The sequence below is a fragment of the Schistocerca americana genome, chromosome 5 (assembly GCF_021461395.2).
Source record: "Schistocerca americana isolate TAMUIC-IGC-003095 chromosome 5, iqSchAmer2.1, whole genome shotgun sequence".
NCBI classification, from domain to species: Eukaryota; Metazoa; Arthropoda; class Insecta; order Orthoptera; family Acrididae; genus Schistocerca; species Schistocerca americana.
This window is the reverse complement of record NC_060123.1, coordinates 499106775-499133659: the sequence shown is the minus strand read 5'-3', so window position 1 is coordinate 499133659 and position 26885 is coordinate 499106775. Positions and strand designations below refer to the sequence as shown.

Sequence of the window (26885 nt, the reverse complement as noted above, 5' to 3'; positions counted from 1 at the left end):
TTGTTATTATTTACTTTCGTTTATGATTTTCTTAGAGCATCAACAATGATCTGTATTCGTGATCACACATTTCAAAAATATTAATTTCACGTATCCTGTTCTCTGTGTGCATTACGAAATGTGGTTTGCTCTTTAAAATTAAATATACAGGGTGAGTAAAAAGTCCTTGGACACCTTCATAAGTTGGAAGACTAAAGGGAAAATTGAAATGTGATGATGGGAACATAGGTTTGACGTGGGGCCACAACTTTTGAATTGAATGTCATTCATGGCCGCCATCTTGAAATTCACCATTTTGGATTCAAGTCTTTTTTTTTAAATCGGAAGGGGGATGTATGACACATCAGATAACACTCGCTTGAGCTCTGGAATTGAGTGGTGTAATTTGTTTTTGTCTATCCTGTAAAGTTTAGAAGTTATTAATTTGGTAGCGGCGACTAGAGTAGTGCATTGCACGGGATGGTCAACACGTAGAACATGTGTTGTTGCAGTCGGTATGAAGGTAATTTCCCAACTTTGTACATTAATAACCTCCATACTCTACAAGATAGATAAAAACAAATTACAGCACTAAATTCCATAGCTCAAACGAGTGTTATTTGATGTGTCATACACCCCCTTCACATAAAAAAAAATGACATGAATCGAAAATGGCGGCTTTCAAGATGGCGGCCATGAATGACATCCACTCCAAGAGTTGCGGCCCCACATCAAACCTATGTTCCCATCATTACATTTCAATTTTGTCTTTAATATTGGAAATTATGAAGGTGTCCAAGGACTTTTGACTCGCGCTGTATAATTACTGGATAAAATATTTTTATCGAAGAAGGGGAAAGAAAATATAAAGCAAAGAGTAGTATGTTTTTACGATAAGGTCCACACATGTGGACTTCCGTTTATGCCTAAGTGAATCATCGAAAAAATACTCCACTGGATTTGTGTCAGGGTTGTTTGTTTCTTTGCTGGAAAATATGAAAAGAAAAAAAAATTCCAGCCAAATTTTTCAAAATTTCAGCTGGGAAACCTTAAGGAGAAATGTAAGATGGCATCAGATTAATGGAATGGCTAGTCTGTTTAAAAAAAAGGTAACTCTTATATCATGGTGGTTCGGGCGTAAATCACGTGCGCTCCATCGTGCATCAGGTGCTTCTTTCGCGCCTCATTAGGCGTCCTCGCGTTGACTACAGACACCGCGCGCCACCTCGACGCACCGCCTGAACTTTTAAGCCTTCCGCCAGTCCCGCATCCATACTTCCGGAGCCGTGGGTCCATATTTCCTTAGGTTCTCCGTCCTCCGCCGAACTCCCAATCGATATTCCAATGTCGGAGGTGGCGGCTGCGGCGTGAGGAGAGCTCTGAATGGAAGGGAGGGAGGGAGGGGCCCCTAGAAACAGAGACGGGGCGCTGGAGATGGAGTAGCAGAACTCTCGCAGCGCCGCCTCTGGACGCCGCCCTCCCCTCGACACGGGGTGCGTAAAAGTTTTTCTGAGATGACAAACCGCAGGGTAAACAGAGCGCGGAGCTCGCAAACACTGAGCGAAAGGATGCGAGAGGATGTGGCTCCGCCAAACTGGGGCAAGTCAATTTATAGGGATATGTGCGGCGCGCGAAGGGGAATGTTGCGACGCCTTCGGAATACAGTCCCCGTGTCTAAAATTCGTTCCGAAAGTTAACAGCGCCCGAGGAACTTGCCGATGTTCCTTTCCGCTAGAACAAGACGTGTGTATTGTGACTCGCATCGTATAACACATGACGGACCTCGAGTACGGCAAAATATAATTCTACCCTACATCTACATCCACATATACATCCACATCTACGTCTACATCTACATCTACATACATACTCCGCAATCCACCATCGGTGCGTGGCGGAGGGTACCTCGTACCACAACTAGCATCTTCTCTCCCTGTTCCACTAGCAAACAGAACGAGGGAAAAATGACTGCCTATATGCCTCTGTACGAGCCCTAATCTCTCTTATCTTTGCGGTCTTTCCGCGAAATGTAAGTTGGCGGCAGTAAAATTGTACTGCAGTCAGCCTCAAATGCTGGTTCTCTAAATTTCCTCAGTAGCGATTCGCGAAAAGAACGCCTCCTTTCCTGTAGAGACTCCCACCCGAGTTCGTGAAGCATTTCCGTAACACTCGCGTGTTGCTTCAACCTACCAGTAACAAATCTAGCAGCCCGCCTCTGAATTGCTTCTATGTCCTCCCTCAATCCGACCTGATAGGGATCCCAAACGCTGGAGCAGTACTCAAGAATAGGTCGTACTAGTGTTTTATGAGCGGTCTCCTTTAGAGATGAACCACATCTTCCCAAAATTCCACCAATGAACCGAAGACGACTATCCGCTTTCCCACAACTGCCATTACATGCTTGTCGCACTTCATATCGCTCTGCAATGTTCCCCCCCCCCCCTCCCCCCCCAAATATTTAATCGACGTGACTGTGTCAAGCGCTACACTACTAATGGAGTATTCAAACATTACGGGATTCTTTTTCCTATTCATCTGCATTAATTTATATTTATCTATATTCAGAGTTAGCTGCCATCCTCCGAATGTGAGTGGCGTTCAATAGCTAATGCAACACATTTCTTTTCTGAATGCAGGTTTGTTGTTTTCAGGATTCCAATATACCATATTATTCTCACGCTTTTGGTTACAAAACCCTATTTTTCGGAATAATCTCCAATGTTACGGCCTTATGCCACCTCACTGGGAAGGCCTGTACACCCGCATGTTATCACTCAACTAATCGACGTCGGATCAAACGTCTTGCTGCAACAGTGACCTCCCCATCATCCACATACTCCTTCCCGTGAAGTTCATCCTTCTTGAGCGAGACACACTGGAATCGCGCTGTAGGGTGGATGAGGAGGAACTGCAGTTGTTTTGTCAGCTCCTAGCGGGTGTGCAGACTTGAGTGACGCTTTGCGTTCTCATGGAGAAGGAGAAGTTCGTTTGCATTTTTGTGGCGACGAACACGCTGAGATCGATTCTTCATTTTCTTGAACCTAGCACAATAGACTTCAGAGTTGATCGTTGCACCACGAACGAGGACATCAAACAGCGCTTGAGAGGCCGAGAAACGTCGTCATGACTTTACCGGTTGAGAGTGCAGCTCTGAACCGTTTTCTCAGTGGAAATCCACTCCATGGATTGCCGTTACTTTCTGGTCCGAACTGATTGACGATCGTTTCATCGCCTGCGGCAATGTTCGACAAGAAATTGCCACTATTAGTCTCGTAATGCCAAGGCAGTTCCGCACAGATGGTCCTTGCTCATTATGGTCTTCTGTTAGGCGGCGAGGAACCCAATGGGAAGCCACTTTTGAGTACCCAACTGGTAGACGAGTGTGTCGGCACTACCAGCACAGTGACCCACTTGCGCAGTGAGGTGTGTGACTGTGGTCTGTCGATCACCTCGAATGAGAGTGTCCATACGTTCCAAGATACCAGGAGTGACAGTCGTGTGCAGCTGGGAGATCGCATAGTTTTCCAATGATACCTTCATCTCCTGTGATTCCTGAACAGAGGTGTTATTAGCTGAAATTTATTGCAGATCTCAATTAATCTTTCACATTCCTAGTACCAAGGCCACAATCTCTATAAGCCTCTCTTCTACTTCCTCCCCTACAACAGTATTCCAGTCCCTGATGACAATTAGATTTTCACCTCAGTTTATGTCCCGTCTCCCCATATAATGTCTTTTTCACCCTCGGCTTGCGACGACGGCATGTATGCCTGAACTATCGTTGCCGGTATTCGTTTGATGTTGATTCTGATAAGGACAATCCTATCACTGCACTGTTTACAGTAACTTACTTTCTGCCCAACCTTCCTATTCATGACAAACCCTATTCCTTTTATACCATTTTCTGCTGTTCTTGAAGTTACCCTACACTCATCTGACGAGAAATCGTTGACATCTTTCCATTTCACTTCACTGACAACCCACTATAACTAGAATGAGCCTTAGCACTTCCCTTTTCAGATTTTATAGCTTCTACACGAAGTTCAAGCTTCTGAAATTCCACGCCCAGACTCGTAGAATGTTATCCTTTAGTTTAATATTCAATCTTTTTCTCACGGTAACCTCCCCTTGGCAGTCTCCTCCCAGACATACGAATGGGGGCTATTTCGGAATCTTTTGAAATTGGAGAGATCATCATGGCTCATGTCCTGTGGATACACGTTACGTGTCTTTAATGCAGTGGTTTCCATTGTCTTCTGCATGCTCATGCCGTGGATCACTTTTGATTCTTCCGTCTTTAGGGGAAGTTTCCCACGACTAGGACAATAGAGTTCCGTGAAACACTGTCCGCTCCTTCGCCCTCTTTTACAAGGCCGTTGGCAGAATGAGGACGACTTCTTATGCCGGAAGGCTTCGGCCGCCAATGCTGATTATTAATCAAAATTTAAGCGGAGGCGGTATTCGAACCCGAGACCGAAGACGTTTTGATTATGAATCACGGGTGCAGCATCATGTGTCTTTAATGCAGTGGAATCCATTGCCTTCTGTACCACCATGCCGTTGATGATTGTTGATTCTTCCGCCTTTAGGGACAGGTTCCCACCCCTAGGCCAAGAGTGTGCTCGGAAACACTGGCCGCTCCGCTGTCCTCTTTTACAAGGACGTTGGCTGAATGAAGGGTTACTTCTTAAGCCGGAGGTCTTCGGCTGCCCCAGCTGATGATTTTTATTGGAAATCTAACCTGCGGACTCAGGACCGAGGACGTTTTGGTTACAAGTCAAGGACGAAAACCACAGGCTACGGGACATAAGGGTCACTCCCACTATAACTAGACGAAGCTATAACTAGACTATCACTTTGACGAAGCGTGAACTTAGCCACTCTCTAGGGGCCAGTTAGTCGCTCTCCAGCGCCCGCAAGAAGCATTGGCGAACTGCCGCAAAAGGGGAAAGTCGCTTGGGGCAGTCAGTCGCAAGACATCATTGGCACCTGTGTCGCTGCCAGAGGAGAGGGGGGGGGGGGGGGGGGGAGGGAAGGAAGGGCACGCTTAACTGTGACATATGTGTGTATCATTTGGTCTGAATTCGTTATCGCATACTTCTGCAGGGTGTTACAAAAAAGTACGGCCAAACTTTCAGGAAACATTCCTCACACACAAATAAAGAAAAGATGTTATGTGCACATGTGTCCGGAAAGGTTTAATTTCCATGTTAGAGCTCATTTTAGTTTCATCAGTATGTACTGTACTTCCTCGATCCACCCCCATGATTTCATACGGGATACTCTACCTGTGCTGCTAGAACATGTGCCTTTACAAGTACGACACAACATGTGGTTCATGCACGATGGAGTTCCTCCACATTTCAGTCGAAGTGTTCGTACGCTTCTCAACTACAGATTCGGTGACCGATTGATTGGTAGAGGCGGACCAATCCCACGGCCTCCAGGCTCTCCTGACCTCAACCCTCTTGACTTTCATTTATGGGGGCATTTGAAAGCTCTTGTCTACGCAACCCCGGTACCAAATGTAGAGACTCTTCGTGCTCGTATTGTGGACGGCTGTGATACAATACGCCATTCTCCAGGGCTGCATCAGCGCATCAGGGATTCCATGCGACGGAGGGTGGATGCATGTATCCTCGCTAACGGAGGACATTTTGAACATTTCCTGCAACAAAGTGTTTGAAGTCACGCTGATACGTCCTGTTGCAGTGTGTTTCCATTCCATGATTAATGTGATTTGAAGAGAAGTAATAAAATGAGCTCAAACATGGAAAGTAAGCGTTTCCGGACACATGTCCACATAACATATTTTCTTTCTTTGTGTGTGAGGAATGTTTCCTGAAAGTTTGGCCGTATCTTTTTGTAACACCCTGTATAACAAAACAATACATTACCTGTCATTCACGTTGGTGTGTAGAATGTATGAATCTGCAGGTATAGCATCTGTCTTTCGGAAAAACATCTCCACACAATTCCGAAGATTGCAAGAGCTGACAAGTGCATGAATTACCGCATAGCTTAACGGCTTACGCATCCAAGTTTCTGACAAGAATAATATATAGGATAATGGAAAAGAAAATTGAGGTTTTGTTAGGTGGCTTCAGGAAAGCAAACGGTACCAGAGAGGCGATTCTGACGTGGCGGCTGATAATGGAAGCAGGACTAAAGAAAAATCAAGACACATTCATAGGATTTGTCGACCCGGAAAAAGCGTTCGACAGTGTAAAATATGGAAGATGTTCGAAATTCTAAGAAAAATAGGGCTAAGCTATAGAGAGAAACGGGTAATGTACAACATGTATGAGCCGTACATGGCTCGCCATCCCACATTTGGTATTTTACACCCTGTTTTAGCGTATTTCCATGTCACCACTTTGATTTAAATTACTGGCGTTACTGAGTTGCTGTTTTGCCTAACCGTCACCGTAGCGCGTATTGATATATACCGAGCGAGGTGGCGCAGTGGTTAGACACTGGACTCGCATTCGGGAGGACGACGGTTCAATCCCGCGTCCGGCCATCCTGATTTAGGTTTTCCGTGATTTTCCTAAATCACTCCAGGCAAATGCCGGGATGGTTCCTCTGAAAGGGCACGGCCGACTTCCTTCCCTAAACCGATGAGACCGATGACCACGCTGTCTTGTCTCCTTCCCCAAACAACCAACCAACCAATTTCCTTCTTAACTTCGAATGTCATAGCCAGTAGCCTCACAGTCATTGATATATCCCCTGTGATAGGATCTTTGCTCGGCTGCTATAACTTCCCGGTTGTCATCTGTCGTGGAATGAGTCGGAACGTGCGAGTAGGAGGGTTCACGGCGGCAATTCGGGTCGTGAATTGGGCTCTGCCAGGGAGTTGCAACGCGTCTGGAGCGCAGACCGGGCCATCCACTCGCCGGCTTGCAGCAGCAGTGAGCCCTGCGTGGACATCGCCCGCCCGACCGTTGCCGCCACGCATCACTTAAGTCGGGCCTGACCTTTGGTGGATTTTTGGTCGGTCGGTTGGTCCAAGGACATCTCCGTGTGCGAGTACTCGACTGTGCCGCTGGCGGTCTCTGCGCAGTGTTGGGAGTCTGTCTGGAGCTGTCCGATCGGTACGAGCATCGTCGCTCGCCGACCCAGGACGTGAAGGTTAAGTGGTTTTGAGCATTACGTTGTTGGTTCCAGCGTTACTGTTGTGGAGGTTTTCCTGTGAGCAACAACGAGTGGAGTGTTCGAGATAGCCGCCGTCAGATGGAATTGATTAAATTAATTTATCCATAGGTAAGTGCACCAGCGGAATTTTCTGCCTTGTGGCTGTTAGTGTTATGGTTACCTGGCCTGGCCGCTAACGTAAATTCAGGCAGTGTTAATTTTGGGTGAAGTTAACCGTATTTCGTAGTGAAGTGAACCAGTGGAATTTTCTGCCTTGTGGCCGTTAGTGTTCTGGTTAGCTGCCCTGGCCGCTAACGTAATTTTTAGGCAGTGTCTTTTCCTCACCGGTTGTTGCTGCCCAACACGGTGTGTAGTTTTGGCAGCTCAGTCCACATACACGTTTGTTTGGGGATAGTGATACTTGTAACTTTTTGGGGCCTTGAATTCTCGCATACTCCGTCCTGGTAACTTTTTGGGGCCTTGAATTCTCGCATACTCCGTCCTGGCAAGCAAGGTGTTGGTCGGTCGGTCCCTGACTGTCCCTTGATAGGGTTCGGACGAATCTAGTGTAGTTGGCCTCACCGCCTGTCTCGCCTAAGTGAAGGGGTGCAGACAGATCCCTAGGAGGCTCCTGAGTGCTGTTCCCTTAATTATTCTTTGGCAGTGTTAATGTTCTTGTAATTTATTTCAAAAGGTTTTTTTGGGGCTTTACTGTATTTTATATTTTCAATTGAGCAAAGTTAATTGAGGACCTTCAGCCCTGAAAACATATTCTCAGAGTTTCCTTCAAGTCCAAACATTATTGCCTTCTGCTCTTGAAATATTATTGTAATTTCCTCTGAAAGATTTTACAAGTTATTGTGGGCCTTCCACCGTTGGTGTTGCAAAAGGACATTTGTAAAGTTAATGTATTGTTTTACCGATTTTTGAAATATATATATTTCCTTAATTTTCAGAATTTAACTTTGCGGCCTTCAGCCATCTTATTGCGTTTTTTATCTCTTTCTGTGCACCTTGCGGGCCATCAGCCCTTTTAGCATCTTAAAACATAGTGGCCCTCTGCCTTCAGTAATCACCATAGTATATTTGGAATTTGGGAGATTTAATCCGGTGGCCTTCAGCCGCTCCGCATCTTATTCGTAAATTTAACTGTGTGTCATGTATTTTCAAAATTGCATCTGTTTAGAGGCCTTCAGCCGCAAAGCAAATTTAATTCTTTTAAAAGTGTATTTGTGAACCAAAGGATAATAAATTACAATTGTGAAGTGAATCCGACTCCCTTGGCCCTTTCTACAACCCTAATTACGTGTTACCCCTGCGTGATTTAGCGGAAATAATAAGACCAAAACAGAAGTGCTCGGATTAAAAAGAATGCAAGAGAGGGATGTAATCTTTCGCCTCTACAGTTCAATCTGTATATCGAAGAAGCAATGATGGAAATAAAAGAAAGGTTCAGGAGTGGAATTAAAATTTAAGGTGAAAGCATATCAATGATACGATTCGCTGATGACATTGCTATCTGAGTGAAAGTGAAGAAGAATGACATGATCAGCTAAATGGAATGAACATCCTAATGCATAAAGAATATGGACTGAGAGTAAATCAAAGAAAGACGAAAGTAATGAGCAATACCAGAAACTTAACACAAGAACTGATTGTTACGAAGTAGATGAAGTTAAGGGATTCTACAACTTTGGCAGTAAAATAACCAGTTACGGATGGAGGAAGGAGGACATCAAAAGCAAGGGCATTCCTGGCCAAGGCAAGTCTACTAGTATTAAACATAGGCCTTATATTGAGGAAGAAATTTCTGAGAATTTACGTTTGGAACACAGTATTGTATGGTTGTGAGACATGGACTGTGGGAAAACCGGAACAGAAGAGAATCGAAGCATTTGAGATGTTTTATCTCTTGACTAACTCAATACAGCTTACAGGCTGTATTCATTGATTCAAATAGGCAGTTATTAAATAACACACGTGACGTACCAGAGAAATAGCTGAATGAATTCTATTTCTTATCAGTTAACCACTGTAGCCATCGGCAGCAGGTAAGACTGAAGAATACTTCTGGCTGCGAGAAAAGGTGTTCTCTTCCCATTGGCAACGAATTTAGTATTTCGACAGTACATCTTGCAAATATTTGGTGATAACTTGATATGTTTCTTAGTTTATTCCTGGGAGCATTTTTCAGAGCCTGTACTTAACAAAGTTGATTTTAAGAAATATTCTTGTTCGTGAAAATCCTTATAACACAAGTTTTAACGCTCATGGGACTATTGCTGGCTGAGTTGAATGGCGCTTTACGAAGACTGATTCACTTTGTGGAAATTTAGTATTCTCTGAGTGCACGGAAAATGAGGCACAATTCTAGTGAGACAACGCCATAAAATCGTCTGGCGATAAGGAGAGAAACGGTCGCATAGCTAAACTGTAGGTGATGCGATTTATTGTATGGATGAAAGTTGGGGAGCAGACAGCTAAGAATTGTGGGATCCGTATCCCCTACGAATAGAAGAGTAAACTGAGCGCAAACAAAAAATTCTTCTTGAGAAGGGTTATCCGAGTGGCTCTCTCGACAGAGGACAAAAAGGAACAGAAATGTTGCGGAAACCCATTCAGGAAATTTTCGGCAATAGTCTTCACTGTGAATATTCTTCATTCTACTCTGTCCTTTAAAAGAATGTGGTAAATATTGCACTACTGGCACCTCGCACACAGAAACGCTACAATTAGTTTTTACTACTTATTTTTTAACAGCATGCCCTTTGTAGTTGTTTGAACAGTATACAGCAGATAAAGCGAACTAATGAAGCCTGCAAATTGACAATCACAGTCTTGCAATCTGCCGTAAAACTGTGAGCTTCAAACTGAAAGTAACAGGGCGTCTTGCTGCTGAATTTTTCTGCAGCAGCGGAAGTGAAAAAACGCCAGAAAATTAGCGGCCAGAGTATTTCGGTTCCCTCATTCGTAGTTATTGAGGCTCGAACTGAACTTAATAACGGGCCACTCTAGCACGTCAGGCGTGGAAATAATTAGGGTTTCCTTAACAAATTTACCCACGCTGTACTGCTCGCAAAACCACCTCGTTAAGCTTCATAAACATCAGTGTGTCGTGACCCAAAACGAGGAGTATCAACAGTGGGCGACCGCAAAGCAAATAACCAGTTCTTTTCTTGTTTTCCCTTTCTGGCTGTGGTAAATGAATCTTTTGGAAGTTCTTTGAAGAGCCTGGTGCAACTCTGGCTATTTTAACCTTACATTTAGGAGCATTACATACGACGGATAATACCCGAGGCACCGAGTTTATAGTTAGTATCTATTAGCCAAAATTTATAACATTTCAAAACGGAAACAGCAATAACTTTAATTGTTGAGACACACTGCCCTATCCTTACTGTATTTCGAAAAAGACAAGATATTTCTGCGACGGTGTCTGCAGATTCTTTTGAGCAAGATCTCTCGTTATTTATGCCTAAGTTGGATAGTTGGTTACGGATATAACTGAGGAAGAGTCACCTATGTTCGGGTTTCTTTTTACAGTATAATAGTATCTTATAGTTTCGTTGGTCGAAATGAGGTAGCATCACAGTAATACTGTGTAACACGGCCTCAGTTCAGCAAAGAAGAGTGTCCTCGTGTATGCAATGTCAAGCTGAAAGCACTCAGTGATGATTATATTAATAGAAAGGAAAGCTTTTGGATGCTAGACACCTAACCCATTTATTGTCAGTTTTGTCGTAATAGAGCCTTTAAGATATAATGAAATTTCATTGAAGTATACGAAAATAAAAATAGATTTGTCTACTAAGCAAGACATCCCGTCTGAGACAAGTTAAAAGTAATGTCTGTTCATAAATATCTAAGAACATGTTCAATAACACAATCACAGACGTAGGTGAAGCTTGAGCGTCACGACTTTTAAGTTAAAAAATGCAGCAAAGATGGGACGAAATTCAGTTCGTGAAGAGCCAAACCTCTGAAAAGGCACGCATAACGATGACTCTCTTTACGAGGGAATTGGCTTACTTCTTGGAGCATGATATTTGTTAGGAGAATTAATCTCACGCTCCGGATCATAACAAAGGGTAAGTCAGTTTTTCCCGAGACTTTAAGAAGACAAGTCGGTCAGATCCTTGAGATCTGTCTTCGAAATACGACAGAGAAGTCGTCGCGTTGTGGACAGCAATATTTCCGTATTTATATTGAAGACGTCCGGTCTCTAATTGTTCCCACTGTGTAGGCTACATCATTTTCAGCTACTAAATCCATCAACGAAAAGTCAGGAAAACTGCTTCGGTAAGGAAGAAATTGAAACAACTGAAATGAATACAGTGAACGGGGCTAAAATAATAGTTTGTAGATATACACCGCGGTGTTACTTCCCGTTAACCTACGCCTGAGATTAATTAATTGTCCATCGATCATTCATTGTTCGGATCGGCTATGCCCATACGGCTAGAAAAAATTCATAAATAAAAAGCAGTCCCCCAGGTTTATCGAGTCCCCTGAAAGAATAATTGCTCACATTAATCGAAACGTTAGTTACAGAAGTGCCGTGGATCAAAGGGCTTCAGTTCGATTCTGCTTGTAGGGTTGGACAGTATAATGAGACCATGGATAGATTCCAAACGTGCACGATGAGTGGCGATAGCAGCAACACACCATCCAATTCATGGCACGTCATGCGAAAGGACATCCTGATGAAAAGGTATATATTTGTAATTGATTTCAGTGCACAATCAATAATGGTAGAAAACGCACGAAATTCCGTGGTACGTTCGGGTAGTTTATCTATACACTGCAACAAGGATTTCTGTAGTCAAAGTGACCTCAGCGGTACGTTGAATCCGGTGACGACTCGGGATGGTTGTACGACACGTCACCTCCATAACACTGCCGTGTAGAAGAGACGGCGGTTGTCGGTAGAGAATCTCCGTAATTAACTTCCTCTCACATTCTGTCCCAAGAACCATCCATTCTGCAGTATCTCTATGGCACGGAGATAATTGCCAAATGTAGGCTAACGTACGCCATGTTATCCTCCTCTTTCACGTTACTGAATGCTTTAAAACAGTATATACAAATATACGACTTCGCTCAGTTAGCACATCTGCGTGGTAATGAATCAAAATCTTGATACCACTACACGGTTTCGCGTCAATTGAAGTCGCATCCTCAGGTGACAGAGAATCTGATCTATATAGCTTTAATAAGATTTGGGGGCTAGTGATCAAAACGTTACATACTGTGTAGGTAGCATGAAAATGCGTTTCAGGAGATATGTCTGGAACTCTATGACGGCTGCTACGTGGCTCTGTTGTATTCGCAAGCACTATATCGCTTCTGCAGCAATAGTGATCTCACATGCTGCAGGGTCACGCCCACCTTGCCAGCCAATTAGTGCTTGTGTGCAGACTATAAAATTAGATGCATTGTGGCTCTGCCTTCAAATGCGTATTCACTGTGCTCTCGTGCTGTTCTCGTGACATACCATTGGTTTGGTCTCAGATTTCGTTACGCCTTGGATTTTCTGTCTTGGATTTATTGTTTGAATGGTTCAAATGGCTGTGAGCACTATGGGATTTAACTTCTGAGGTCATCAGTCCCCCAGAACTTAGAACAACTTAAACCTAACTAACCTAAGGACATCACAGACATCCATGCCCGAGGCAGGATTCGAACCTGCGACCGTAGCGGTCGCGCGGTTCCAGACTGTAGCGCCTAGAACCGCTCGGCCACCCCGGCTGGCTATTGTTTGAACTTTGTTATTCTGACATGCCGTGTCTGCTCTCCGTTTTCCCTTGTCTCTTGTGCTCCAGTTAACACTCGGCTAACCGCTGTTGACGGCACCTGGATGGCTGTACAATACTTCTATTGAAACCTACGACCGGTTGCGCGTCAATTGAAGACGCATCCTCAGATGACAGTGAATATGGATAATGACTCATATTGGAATGGTAACTACTTTAGAGCCATTCGCCATCATTCATGCCCAGTTATAAAAACAAAAGTGCGCTGAAACTGGTAGCTCGGTAGTTCGTAGTTAAAATGAAGCGGACGGCATAGAACCGTGCTGCGAGCAGGAAGATGGTTGAGCGGCGGGGGGGTGGAAAGGCATTACTAACCGTTGTGTAGTGCAGAAAATAGACGCGGATGATGGGGAGTGGTCTTCAGGTCCTCATGCAGTTACCATTCTGATATGAGTTGTTAAATACAATGCCTACCGAAAAATGTTTCTATTCCACTGTGGTAGAGTGCTATAGAAATTTTTTTAGAATTATTTATGAGTAAAGACGGTTATTACTTGGCGACAAAGACTGTTTTTACTCTGAAAGAATCTCTGTCACCTGAAGATGCGTCTACAACTGACGCGAAACTGGTCGTGACTTTTAATAAAAGTACAAAATGTATCAAAAAGAATCATCCGATTTAAAAAAAATAACTATTATGTTATTTGATATATGTGCGTCAACAACGTACTGTTGGAAAGAGACAATTTTGAAGCTTTACATCGTTCCCGATAGGTAGCAACAGTGTGCGCCCACTTCAGTTCTAGTAAAAATGGTGTCGGGACAACAGAAAGTGTTTTATGTTCTATGTTTGGCGCAGTGCGGGTCAGTAATAACTGTTCACTGTGATTTTCGTACTAGGTATGCTCTGAATTCTCCTACAGCACACAGAATTAGACGATGGCATGAGCAATTCCCAGAAACAGGTTGTGTAAAGGCAAATTGCTGGGCCGTCCCCGACTGCGTGACACACAGACAAGTAGACCGCAGAAATCCGTTTGCCATGCAGCTCGACTGCTCAATATGCCCCCGATTTCCGTCATTCGTGTGTTGGGTCGAAGTTTACACATGAAATAATGCAAAATTCAGCTACTGCAAGCTCTTCTTCGTGAAGGTGACAAACAACAACGTGTGGAGTTATGTAATTTCGTTCTTGGCAACATGGAGGATGACAGCTTTCTTCCACGCTTAGTATTTAGTGATGAGGAAACATTCCACTTAAATGGAAAGGTGAACCGTCATAATGTAAGAATATGGGGTACGGAGCAACAAAATGAAGTTGTAAGACATGAGACTGTCTAAAATTTAATATGTTTTGCGTAGTTTCACGGGAAAAGATTTATGGTCCACTTTTCTTTGCGAGAACGCTGTTACAGAAAGCACGTATCTCCATATGCTTGAGAACTTTCTTTTCCCCACAGCTGGAGACTGATTCGAACGACTTCATTTACCAACGGAATGGGGCATCGCCACATTGGAATCGGAAACTGCGGGAATCTTTAAATCGAATGAATACTGAACGATGGATCGATCGCACCGGTCCAAATGGTTCGGCCTTACATTACTGGCCTCCACGGTCACCGGACCTGACTGTATGCGATTATTTATGGTGTGGGTTTGTAAAAGGCTCTGTTCATGTACCTTCGTTACTAACAACAATGGATGAACGGAGACATCGCATAACAGCAAGCGTGGAAACTGAACTCAAGACAGCCGGCCGAAGTGGCCGTGCGGTTGAAGGCGCTGCAGTCTTGAACCGCAGGACCGCTACGGTCGCAGGTTCGAATCCTGCCTCGGGCATGGATGTTTGTGATGTCCTTAGGTTAGTTAGGTTTAACTAGTTCTAAGTTCTAGGGGACTAATGACCTCAGCAGTTGAGTCCCATAGTGCTCAGAGCCATTTGAACCATTTTTGAACTCAAGACATGCTCGCTACAGTGTGGGAATAGTTTGAATATCACATTGATTTACGCCGTTCACCTCAAAGGGGGCAGATTGAACACCTTTGAAAAGGTACGAAAAAAATTTTTTTGGAGTTTCCAGTTCATCAAAAAACAAAATTCATTTTATATTTTTGTTAGTTTCAGGAATATAGACGGGACAAATAGGATGATTCTTTTCTATACAGCCTGTATTTTGGAGCCAGTATGGATCGTTTCATTCAAAACGCACGAATCTGGGTGCGGTTGCCTGCAATTTAAAATAATAATATACTCTTTAGTCTGTTTTAAAAATGTGCTATATTAAAAATTTATTTTTATTTACATGAATATTGAGATCTGCGTTGCGTCGTACTGTCCTACAGTTGGAGTCCGGTAACTGCTTTCAAATATCCTAAAGCAAGAAGAACATGGACTAGAGCCAGTCCATAAGTTTCCATTGTTAATGATGGCATATCATCAGCAATATGCTGGAAGGAAGACTTTGCGTCTTCTTGAAATGTTTTTTGTCGTTATTTTAATTTGCTGGATAAGAATTTTAAAGGACTTAGAAGTCTGTGTGCTTTCCTCTACAGTGGTCGGCAGCTGCTGCTCTTACCTTTCTCGTCCAGGTTATCGTCGGCACGGGGTTCCCAGACGCGCGGCATTCCAACGTCACGGATGCGCCCTTCTTCACCTCCATGTTACCACCAGACGAAACGTGGTGGATGCGGGGTGGCACTGCAGAAAAAGAAACGGGGTCACAGTACGAATATTTCTGTCAGAGTACTTTAATAAGATGAGCTAATTTTGTATCCAAATATGCTGTCGGGCATTACGGAAATGAACAGGCGAGGAAAGAAACCTATGGAAGATAGTTATCATAAGAATCCGTAGTAACCCTGCAGCTAATTTTGTCGCGAGTGTAACTATTGTCATTCTAATCATGTTGTAAGCGTTTTTCGAATTTCCACCATGATCGTGTTGTTAAGCTGTACCGAATTTCCCTCCAGTAAGATGTATTCAGGATGTATCATAATTAATAGTGAAAACTTAGGTGCATGAAAGTATACGATACCAGAAAAAAATTTCGATTAAACACTAACTTATTTGATATGTAAGCTTTTTGATTAAGTCCCCATCTAATTGTTTGTGGTCATCTCAAAACAGAATCTTACAGCACTTCCGTTGATAAGGTTGAAGAACTGAAGCAGCGAATTTAGTGTTGTCAAAATTTACGATATGATCAAGAGACTGTCTGAAAGAATCCGTATCTCGCTGTAGAGACAAGAGCAGCACTGCAAGAATACCTCAGACCAAAAGGCTTTAATTTCCTTTCTAATAATTGCTAGAGTATGTATGAGAAGAGCAAAAGAAAAATCCAGCCAAGTACACATGTAGAAAGTGCAGAAACCGTTTTTAGTATGTGTAGAACAAGAGCATGCAAATTACTGCCTGAATTTGGAAAATGCGTACGATGCAACCAATATCAAAATACTTCAGAATATTTTTGTTATAAATGTATTTTAAAATATTCTGCTCTAGGGTTACTGGGAAATTTAACACCCATTGAATTACAAACAATTGTACACAAGTAGGATATATCTTTAAAATCAGTTTCATTTGTAGTTTAGACTGTTGCCAACAACCTGTTACCTGCAGAGGATATATAAAATGTACCTATCCCGTGTCATTTAGCCTTGATGGATAAAATACGTGGAGTAACTTTTATAAAACGGAGGCATTTTTGTAAGAGGAATGACGAAGTAATCGACAGTTGCTTTATTAACTGCTATTTACCGACGGAAAGGAAAGAAAATACGTATTTATAACTTGGGATAAACTTTACATGTCTACTTACTTTAGTATCAACAGTCGACGTTACATTATTTAATCTTTGCCTAACTTGCGTATTTGTCTTTCAACTCGTTTCAGATTTTGTAGCAGATACCAACTAAATTCTCCCTATTTCTGTTAAGGTTAACACATAGAGAAGAAATCAACCTTTTCTTTTTAATATCACTACATTTCATATAATTATCGCTTTTTATTTTTGACCTTTTTCTACTGTACTTGCATTGATAATCTTATTTTCCGTTCTCTCCTGAGTGCAGGTTTCACATCAGTATGATGTTTGCCATATGTATACTCTTGGGAACTTTTTCATCTTCCTACGTTAGTACATGATGCCAGGAGAAATCTTTTGTCGAAGCTGGTATTCTTCACTCGTAACAATACACATTTGTAACAAACTTTACAAAATTAAAGAAGAACAGCAGGAAAAGTGCTAAATTATTAATGAAACCCACAAAACTGCGGACATTCTACGTTATCAGTTTTTTTAGTTAACTGGTTTCTGGCAGAGGAGGGCATCGACAGACTGTAATCGGCTATCATCACTAAAGAACTTGTGGCCAAGACTGAAAAAAATAACACACATGGAGAGTAAGGTGCAGGATGAGAGTAAATATCATCGTCGACAGAGCATTAGTAACGTGAGAAAAGTATTAGGCGTAACAGAATAGCTTATAAAACCGTTTAAACTAAACCAACAATCTCCGACAAGACACCGAGGACAAAATCTGAATAAAGAAATTCATGCATTAATTTCACTTTAATAAGGGTTTTACTTTAATTTAAATTGCTGTATGGCTCTTAGGTGGTTATACAATATATACATGTCTATACTGTTTAATATATTACTTTGCTCATGTTACCCTCTCCCTTGCACTGTCAAAGATGTTATTTATGGGTGTCTGCACCTCTCTCTATATGAGACATACATTTTTAGAAGTTATTCAACAGTACTGTATCCTTTTTAGCGACGATAGTCAGTTATAGCTAGACGATTGCGTTGTAAACAGGGAACGAAATAAAATAATACTGTAGAGGAGCTACACTTTTTGGTGCTTTGCATTTATAATTATGAAGTTTTTCTACCAATGGAGGGACGGAAGGTAAATTGTATTAAGTAAGCCTATGAGTTGGAGCTCGCGAATGGCTACAGAATTTTAATTACATTGATGATAATCATTGCAGTTCAAATACAATTGTACAGAGTGAACGAGGTTGAAATAGAGGAAGTGAGGTCGACCGTGCAGTGTCGCTACTAGGACTGGATTTCCGTTAGTCAGTCCTCTTGCGGGCTGAACTGGATCGTGGTCCAGTAAGGGAGCAGGGTGCAAATTGCAGCCTCATTCATCAGCCGTGGAGGGGACAGCTGCTCGCCGCCTGTCTCGTTTGGCAAACATCCAGATGCGGAGGTCGTGCATCACGCCGTCTCCTTGGCGCGCTGGGCGGCGCACACGTCGCCGCGGCGCGGCGCCGCGCCGCGCTCTGACGGACGGCTGCTGGTAGCTCTCACCTGCTGGCGCACGGCGGCTGCGGGCCCGACTCCTCCGCAGCCGTGATTACTCCCAGTTTACGAGCCCCTGCCTGCCTCTGCCGGCACCTGATTTGTGGCCTCCCAGTTCGACAGTAACTGCTGACGACCGCCCATCTAGGAACAGGCGCCTCCGCATCGATTCCTGATTGCCATGCGCCTCATTAACGGCGCTTCCGCTCGCTGTTCGTCTCATTGCCAACGGGAACGCCTGCCTTTCGCCATGAGTAATGTGTAATTGAGGACGTAGGTTGCAAGTGCTACTCTGAGATGAAGAGGTTAGCACAGGAAAGGAATTCGTGGCGGGCCGCATCGAACCAGTCAGTAGACTGATGACAAAAAAAAAAAAAAAGAAAAAAAGAAAGTGTAATGCGGTCATAAACGAAGCTGCCATTTTGAACACCACTGTCCCTCTCTACATGTGGTTATATTGGTCATACATCCTTAAGAACTGTTGGAGGCCGGCCGAAGTGGCCGTGCGGTTAAAGGCGCTGCAGTCTGGAACCGCAAGACCGCTACGGTCGCAGGTTCTAATCCTGCCTCGGGCATAGATGTTTGTGATGTCCTTAGGTTAGTTAGGTTTAACTAGTTCTAAGTTCTAGGGGACTAATGACCGCAGCAGTTGAGTCCCATAGTGCTCAGAGCCATTCCAAAAACTGTTGGAGGGGAGGGGGGGGGGACAGAGTCCAAAATACGACAAATCGTGATAAGTGATAGTTAAAGAGAAAGTGTTCCATTTACCTTGACCACCTCGAATAACATTTTTTTTTTTTTCAGCGGCGAAATAAAAACTGTTTAGCTACTAGAGGGAGTGTTCTGACCGTAGAAAATTTCAATTTCTATTCTTGCTTTTGTGACCAAATTAAGAGTCCAGGCTCCATAGGCAAACAGACAGCCGACATTAAGAAATAGTCCACCAGGAGTACGTTATCAAATAACTTAGTGTTTGACTTCCTGCCAGAGGAAGCAACATGAATCAGCTACGAATGCTTTCTCGGCGTAATAATTGATAATATTCTTCTCGGATGTGCAGCCGGATCATAACGTCTTCATGACACAATATTTCCGCGGTCCAACTGGCCGCCATCTTCAGGTGAAAGCGCTGGTACACGATCTCGCCGGAACTGACTACTCAGCGCAAGCGGCGGCCCCTATATAGGCCGCAGAAGGCCCACAACGCGTGCGCGAGAAGGTGCCGTAACTGCCCTCTAGCGAAGTAAACATACCGCGCCGCCAGTGGTGGAAACAGGCGAAATCGAGATATCGCTATCAAAAATTAAAAATTTAAAAAGACAAGGGTTATCTTTTAAGTAAGCCTTGGAACCCGGTGTTATCAGACATTAAAAAACAACGGTCTGTGTTTCGATCGTCGGAATAAAATTTTTAAATTTTTAATTTTTGATAGCGATATCTCGATTTCGCCTGTTTCCACCACTGGCGGCGCGGTATGTTTACTTGCGCTAGAGGGCAGTTACGGCACCTTTTCGTGCACGCGTTGTGGGCCTTATGCGGCCTATACAGGGTGTTACAAAAAGGTACGGCCAAACCTTCAGGAAACATTCCTCATACACAAATAAAGAAAAGATGTTATGTGGACGTGTGTCCGGAAACGCTCAATTTCCATGTTAGAGCTCATTTTAGTTTCATCCACCTACGCTCAATGGAGTACGTTATCATGATTTCATACGGGATACTCTACCTGTGCTGCTAGAACATGTGCCTTTACAAGTACGACACAACATGTGGTTCATGCACGATGGAGCTCCTGCACATTTCAGTCGAAGTGTTCGTACGCTTCTCAATAACAGATTCGGTCACCGATGGATTGGTAGAGGCGGACCAATTCCATGGCCTCCACGCTCTCATGACCTCAACCCTCTTGACTTTCATTTATGGGGGCACTTGAAAGCTCTTGTCTACGCAACCCCGGTACCAAATGTAGAGACTCTTCGTGGTCGTATTGTGGACGGCTGTGATACGATACGCCATTCTCCAGGGCTGCATCAGCGCATCAGAGATTCCATGCGACGGAGGGTGGATGCATGTATCCTCGCTAACGGAGGACATTTTGAACATTTCCTTTAACAAAGTGTTTGAAGTCACGCTGGTACGTTGTGTTGCTGTGTGTTTCTATTCCATGATTAATGTGATTTGAAGAGAAGTAATAAAATGAGCTCTAACACTGAAAGTAAGCGTTTCCGGACACATGTCCACATAACATATTTTCGTTCTTTGTGTGTGAGGAATGTTTCCTGAAAGTTTGGCAGTACCTTTTTGTAACACCCTGTGTAGGGGCCGCCGCTTGCGCTGAGAAGTCAGTTCCGGCGAGATCGTGTACCAGCACTCTCACCTGAAGATGGCGGCCAGTTGGCCCGCGGAAGTATTGTGTCATGGAGACGTTATGATCCGGCTGCACACCCGAGAAGAATATTATCTATTAGCGTGAATCAAACTTGTGCAATGGAAGATGCAAACACCAGGGCGATAATACAGCAAGAGAGAGTATTAGTCACGTGCGGAAAAGACTCATGTGGAATCAAATTAAGTTGTGTGCAGCTAGAAACGAAAGTATCGTGTGGAACCGAAGGCATTCTTGCGCAAGCCGACCAATTATAAACGAGAGTGTCGTGTGGAACCATAGGCATTCTTGTGCAATCCGATCACTTAGAAATGAAAGGGTCATGTGAAACAAATTAACTCGTGTGCACTCAAGTACATGAGAAACGAAATAAAAGGCCAGGCAGCGGAATAGCTATAAGCAGAGATTCAGATGCAGATTCAGAGCCAGTGCCGGCAGTTTGGAGATTCCGCAGCGAGACGCCAGCAGGGCCGAGTAGGCCCATAACAGCCGATGCAGCTGATAAAGACTTCATCTACGATAAGACGGTGATAGACTCTGGTGGACACTTAGGAACTGCAGGTCAAGTAGGATTTTTAGAGTTTCATTGGAATAGTGTTAAACAGAGGCTGTCAGTCTTTATCTCAATTACTTAGAGAGATTTCAGTGCTAATCAAGAACAAGTGATTGCTTTGTACTTGTTTCTTATATGTACCGGCAATTAGCTTTGAAGTAGCAAGTCCGAATAAATAGACTAAATCTTACTAAGGGGTTTATGGTCCAACACCTCACATAAGTTACTGTGCTGTAACAAATTCTGTTATATTTGATGTCATATTATTTGTATATTTTTCTTCTTTACTAGTCCTGTAATCTGACACCATATAATTTTACCTGTTGATTTTTATTCTTGCATGTTTTCTAAGTTGTTTGAAAATAACACGCCAGTATATGTTGGCAAGATGTACAATTTTAAATTTTAAATACTCAATTAATGATTTGCAAGTGTACTTTGGTATTTTGTGGTAATCTCTTGCCAAATAAACTATTGTTAAGCCTTCACGTGGCACACGTCACATAGAGGGCGTTCCAAGACCCTGTCACACCGAGGTCTGCTGTATAGGTGAATGTAAACAGCGGGTTCAGTTATTGTGATCGTTTCATAGCTGTGGTTACTGATAATAACTTGACACCAGTGCCTATGAGTTTATTTGTACACTACAGGTATGTTCTTTCCAACAGTTGGTTTATACTCAGGTGTATTTGTGGTCTTTTGTTTCTTATTCACTGATCACTATGTGAAATTTTTAACTTCCAGCACTGAAGATGATCACTATGTGATTGAAAACCGATTTGTGATCGTTTCATAGCTTTGGTTACTGAAAATAACTTGACACCAGTGCCTACGAGTTTAATTTGTACATTACAGCACTAAAGATGATCACTATGTGATTGAAAATCGATTATGCTGTCAATAAACCATCAATATGTACAGAAATTATCTGGCGGTCTGGGCAGCAAATCTGCGTTTGGTTGCTGATGATGCTGTGATGTACGGGAAACTCTCGTCGTTGCGTGACTGTAGGAGGATAGAAGATAACTTAGGTTAAATTTAAATTGGTGAGACGAATGGCAGTTACGTCTCAAAGTAGAAAAACATAAACTAATACATGTCACGATATATCAGGTCAAAATGTCATGAAACACATTACGTGTTATAAAAATATTTTAGGGTGCAGACTAACAATTTTTTATCGTATTTAACGACGTGATGATGATACACACATCTCATTCGTCCCGTTGGGATATGTGAACCCTTTATAAATATTGCTGAGGCTTGATTAGGATATGTTGACTTCGATGTATGACGGCCAACGCTGACCTCCTTCTAATTTCACGTATATGATCGTTGTGCACACAGTACTCTATGGAATCGCCAATAAATATGGGAATGATCTCCGTAGATGTGTGTGCGCCACCACCACACACCCTTGGACAGGATCTAGCAACGAATCTGTTCTTAGACATGCCAGCGTAAGGGTACAAATTACTCAGCTTGTTAAAATATGTGGACTGAATTACATCGGGTGATACTGTTTAGTGGGTCTATTACAGATGCTGCACCATTAAGGACAGCGTTGTGCTATTGGTTCAGTTTGCCAAGAGTGAACCGTTAAGGGAAAGGGGGTACATGAAGGGAACAACAGACGTCTTTCTACTCGACATAGCATTTTACCTCCTTCAGGTATGATATAATCCAGTCACGTAAACGCACAGATCACCTTTTAATGTTATTAAGCAAATATATTTTATGGATTTTCATGTGTGACGACTACGAGTTCTGAGAAAATCATGTACTCTTGTAAAGCTGGTTCTGGAATTGTTTCTTGACCAAGCAATTTATGTGTGTGTTGGTTTTGCATATGCAACGCTGTTATTGTGTAGCAGTTTTATGCTAAGAAATCTCAGTAAAAGGATTATTTGAAAATTAATGTATTCAAATACCACACGTTACGATTTGGACTTGTTATTCGTGGTTTCTGTATCAGCCTGAAATTGGTTTAGTGAAAGAATTTCTGTAGAATAGGATTTCTATTCGTTAATAATCATTCCCATTCTACAGCGCGTGAAAAGACCTTTCCGATACTTGCGTAAAACTTAGCATTTGCATAAAGAAATTGTACTTAACCAAATGGTTAACGTAATCTGATGTATGCTTCGGAGTGACGACGGTTCACAATGACAAACAAAACTTTGTTCCACGGTTTAGCCGCACTGCACTTGGGCTCTATTAATTAACTGCATTATAACTTGGACTTATTTTGTACACTGCGATTTTGCGGACACATGTGTACCTACTACTAAAGGGTGAATTATTGTTAATAGCACTCACTGACCGGTGGTAGTATGCGAAAATACAGCAAAAACATTTATACTCACCAATATAAATAACGTACCAAAGGCTTTGCCGCAGTGGTAACACCGGTTCCCATCAGATCACCGAAGTTAAGCGAGGTCGATCTGGGATAGCACTTGGGTGGGTAACCGTCCGCACTGCCGAGCGCTGTTAGCAAGTGGGGTGTACTCAGTCCTCAGTCCTTGTGAGGCAAACTAAGGAGCCACTTGATTCAAAAGTAGCGGTTTCCTGCCTCGTAAACTGACATACGGCCGGAAGAGCGGTATGCTGACCACATGCCCCTTCATATCAACATCCAGTGACACATATAAGCTGAGGATGACACGGCGGTCGGACGGTCCTGTTGGGCCTTCATGGCCTGTTCGGGCAGAGTTTAGTTTAGTTTTAATCTAAATGACGATACTGTGATGTAAATAATGACACTGTGATAAAAGGAACGGAGTTTATGACGGAGAGCATTTTTGTCAGGGACTATAGGTTCCTTAGTGACTCTGTACCTGTTGTTAATCGAGGCTCAAGATTTCCATGAGTTTCTGATTTGATACGCTGTTGCGTATCAGCTACCAACTTAAGAAAGGAACTGACGTGTGTGTACCACTGAGCTCAGCAAATTGGAACCGCGCGGGATTAGCCGAGCGGTCTAAGGTGCTGCAGTCATGGACTGTGCGGCTGGTCCCGGCGGAGGTTCAAGTCCTCCCTCGGGCATGGGTGTGTATGTTTGTCCTTAGGTTCAAATGACTCTGAGCACTATGGGACTTAACATATGAGGTCATCAGTCCCCTAGAACTTAGAACTACTTAAACCTAACTAACCTTAGCACAGCACACCCATGCCCAAGGCAGTATTAGAACATGCGACCGTAGCGGTCGTTCGGTTCCAGACTGAAGCGCCTAGAACCGCACGGCCACACCGGCCGGGTTGTCCTTAGGATAATTTAGTTTAAGTAGTGTGTAAGCTTAGGGACTGATGACTTTAGCAGTTAAATCCCATAAGATTTCACACACACCAAACTGCTGAGGTCATCGGACCCTAAGCTTTCGCACTACTTAATCTAACTTAAACTAACTTACGATAAGGACGACACACCCACCCATGCCCGAGGGAGAACTCAAACCTCCAACGGGGAGGGGGGGCGGGGGGGGGGGGGGGCACGACAAGACGCCTAAGACCGCGCGGCTACCCCGCGCTGCACTCAGCTCAGCAAACTACCGCATTACGCCTTACGGCGGGTGTATAATGTACCAGTCCCATATTCTTCTTGTGCTGTTGTAATTGTGAGTGACACGCGAGTAGAAGATTTCTGTGAAAAAGCTCGAAGGTCCTTAATTTGCCACGTAAACACGCAATATATGTGGAAGAAAGTAACACATGAGTCTGAATGTCCAATCTCTGATTAAGGGTAGCTTATGCCATGGTGTACAGCATCTTCCTAACAGATCCCCCACTGAAGTTTATTGGCCGTTTCCATGGCACCTTCAAGTTAACCAAACAAACCAATGACGTTAATTCACCTCGGCAAAAGTTCCAAATATATTAACGAATAAGAAGGTTCACTGAAATATGAGTTTTGTTACCTATTTTCACCTTGAAGAAAATTACGTTTCCATACAATTAATACAATAAGTCTTAGTTTTCTCCAAAAATGAGTGTATAAGGTTGTTACACTTTAAATTCCTGTCAATATACACCGTTAGGTAGCTCAGCTTTTGTAACTGATTATAGCGACACTCTACCAAACCATATCAGGGCCTTCTCGTCGACGTACACCTATTGTTTCGACATTTATGTGATAACTGAAGTTCAGCTTGTAGTGCTACAACGATGAAAATTAATATTACGACGATGTCAAACCTTATTTTCATGATTCAAAGAAGTATTCATGATATTAAAAATGTAATTATAATTTTATTATTTTCATTTTTGTGCTCAGTGTATCAAAGACTGTCTAGTGCACTGAATAAATTAGCATTGTTTGTACTACGAAACTATATATGATTGTTAAGGGTTAAGCATGTAATAATTCGATGTAAGACATTTGGTTGAGTCCGAATTTTGTTCTCGTACTGGTCGGTAGAGAAGGAAAAGTTCCTTAATCGATGTGAAGGTATAAAGGCTGTAAAAAGGAGAGAGAGAGAAGGTAAATACAAGTTATTCAAAACAAATATCTCCTAAGTGTAACGTTTTGTCATTTCCTATAACTAAAAATTGCAAGGTCTAATCTGAGCCTGTCCTGAATAACAGCGAAGAACATTTATGTTATCATATATTTTCTTCGTTTGATCACGGTTGTGATTCGCATGTTTCTTTTTGTTACGCGACGTGTTATGAATATTTTCATTATACGCGCAAAAGTGCACGCAGCTTTAATCGAACCTGCGTCTTTCGGAAACGATAACCTTTAATCAGTACAATTACGTGAATACCGTCTAAATCGCAACCGTGATCGCAAAATTGTTTCCAGGACCAAATAATTCTTATAAAATATGTATTCTCCAAAGCGAGCAGCATTGCACTATCGCTGACTCGCAACAATCGAAAGAGTAAAAACAGTGCTTAAATAAAATTGCCACCTTTTAATAATTATTATTATCCCATTAAATAAATAAATAGCAATTCAGTGGCTATCCAATCAATAAACAGAGAGGGCATTTCAAGCTACCACAGTATTTGCAGCAGTCACTGATCAACGGCCGGTCTTTCTGGACATCGCAATGTCTTTCTGCTATTCCTTTACTTGCATTCACTTGTCCCGCGGGTTATGCGCATTTTGTATTATCCGGAATACAGTTTGACTGTTAAAATGAATTTAGTCGGTCTGCGTAGCATGTTTATTTGGCTTCAGCTGCAGAGAGCTGCTGACGACATGAAGGTGCTCGGGTTCGACTCCAGATACATTACACAGTTCTGATGACTCACTAACATCACAATTCTTTTCTTGTCTCCCAGTGTGCGATGACATCTACTGTAAATAATTGGCAACCAATGCTGTACAATCGCAATCAAGTTTCTGCTTCAGAAACGTAGGTGGAACGAAATGTTTCTGGGGAGAAGAAACATACTCTTTTCAGTGTTTTGGCTCAGAAACAAGTATAGATTGTCCATAATTCCTTATAATATTAACGCTGTAGATTTTAAAAAGGGAAGTGACTCAATTGGAACCGCGCGACCCCTACCGTCGTAGGTTCGATTCCTGCCTCGGGCATGGATGTGTGTGATGTCCTTAGGTTAGTTAGGCTTAGGTAGTTCTAAGTTCTAGGGGACTGATGACGTAATAAGTTACATCCCATAGTGCTCAGAGCCATTTGAACCAATTACCCCAATTGCTAGAGATACACTAATCAGCATTATAAAGGAATTCGGACTCGACAATAAAACAACATAAATAATTATGGTACTTTAACAAACACAATATCAAAAGTAAA

General features: G+C 42.8%; 1 protein-coding gene across 2 annotated transcripts in view; it reads right to left on the bottom strand.

The window, feature by feature from the left end:
• The window catches only part of LOC124615686 (limbic system-associated membrane protein), a 948770-nt gene that overhangs the window by 593733 nt on the left and 328152 nt on the right, over positions 1-26885 (bottom strand). For both annotated transcript variants that reach the window (XM_047143716.1, XM_047143717.1), the window contains exon 3: positions 15446-15567. In XM_047143716.1, the coding sequence (XP_046999672.1) occupies positions 15446-15567 (122 nt within the window). The remainder of the gene's footprint in view (positions 1-15445; positions 15568-26885) is intronic.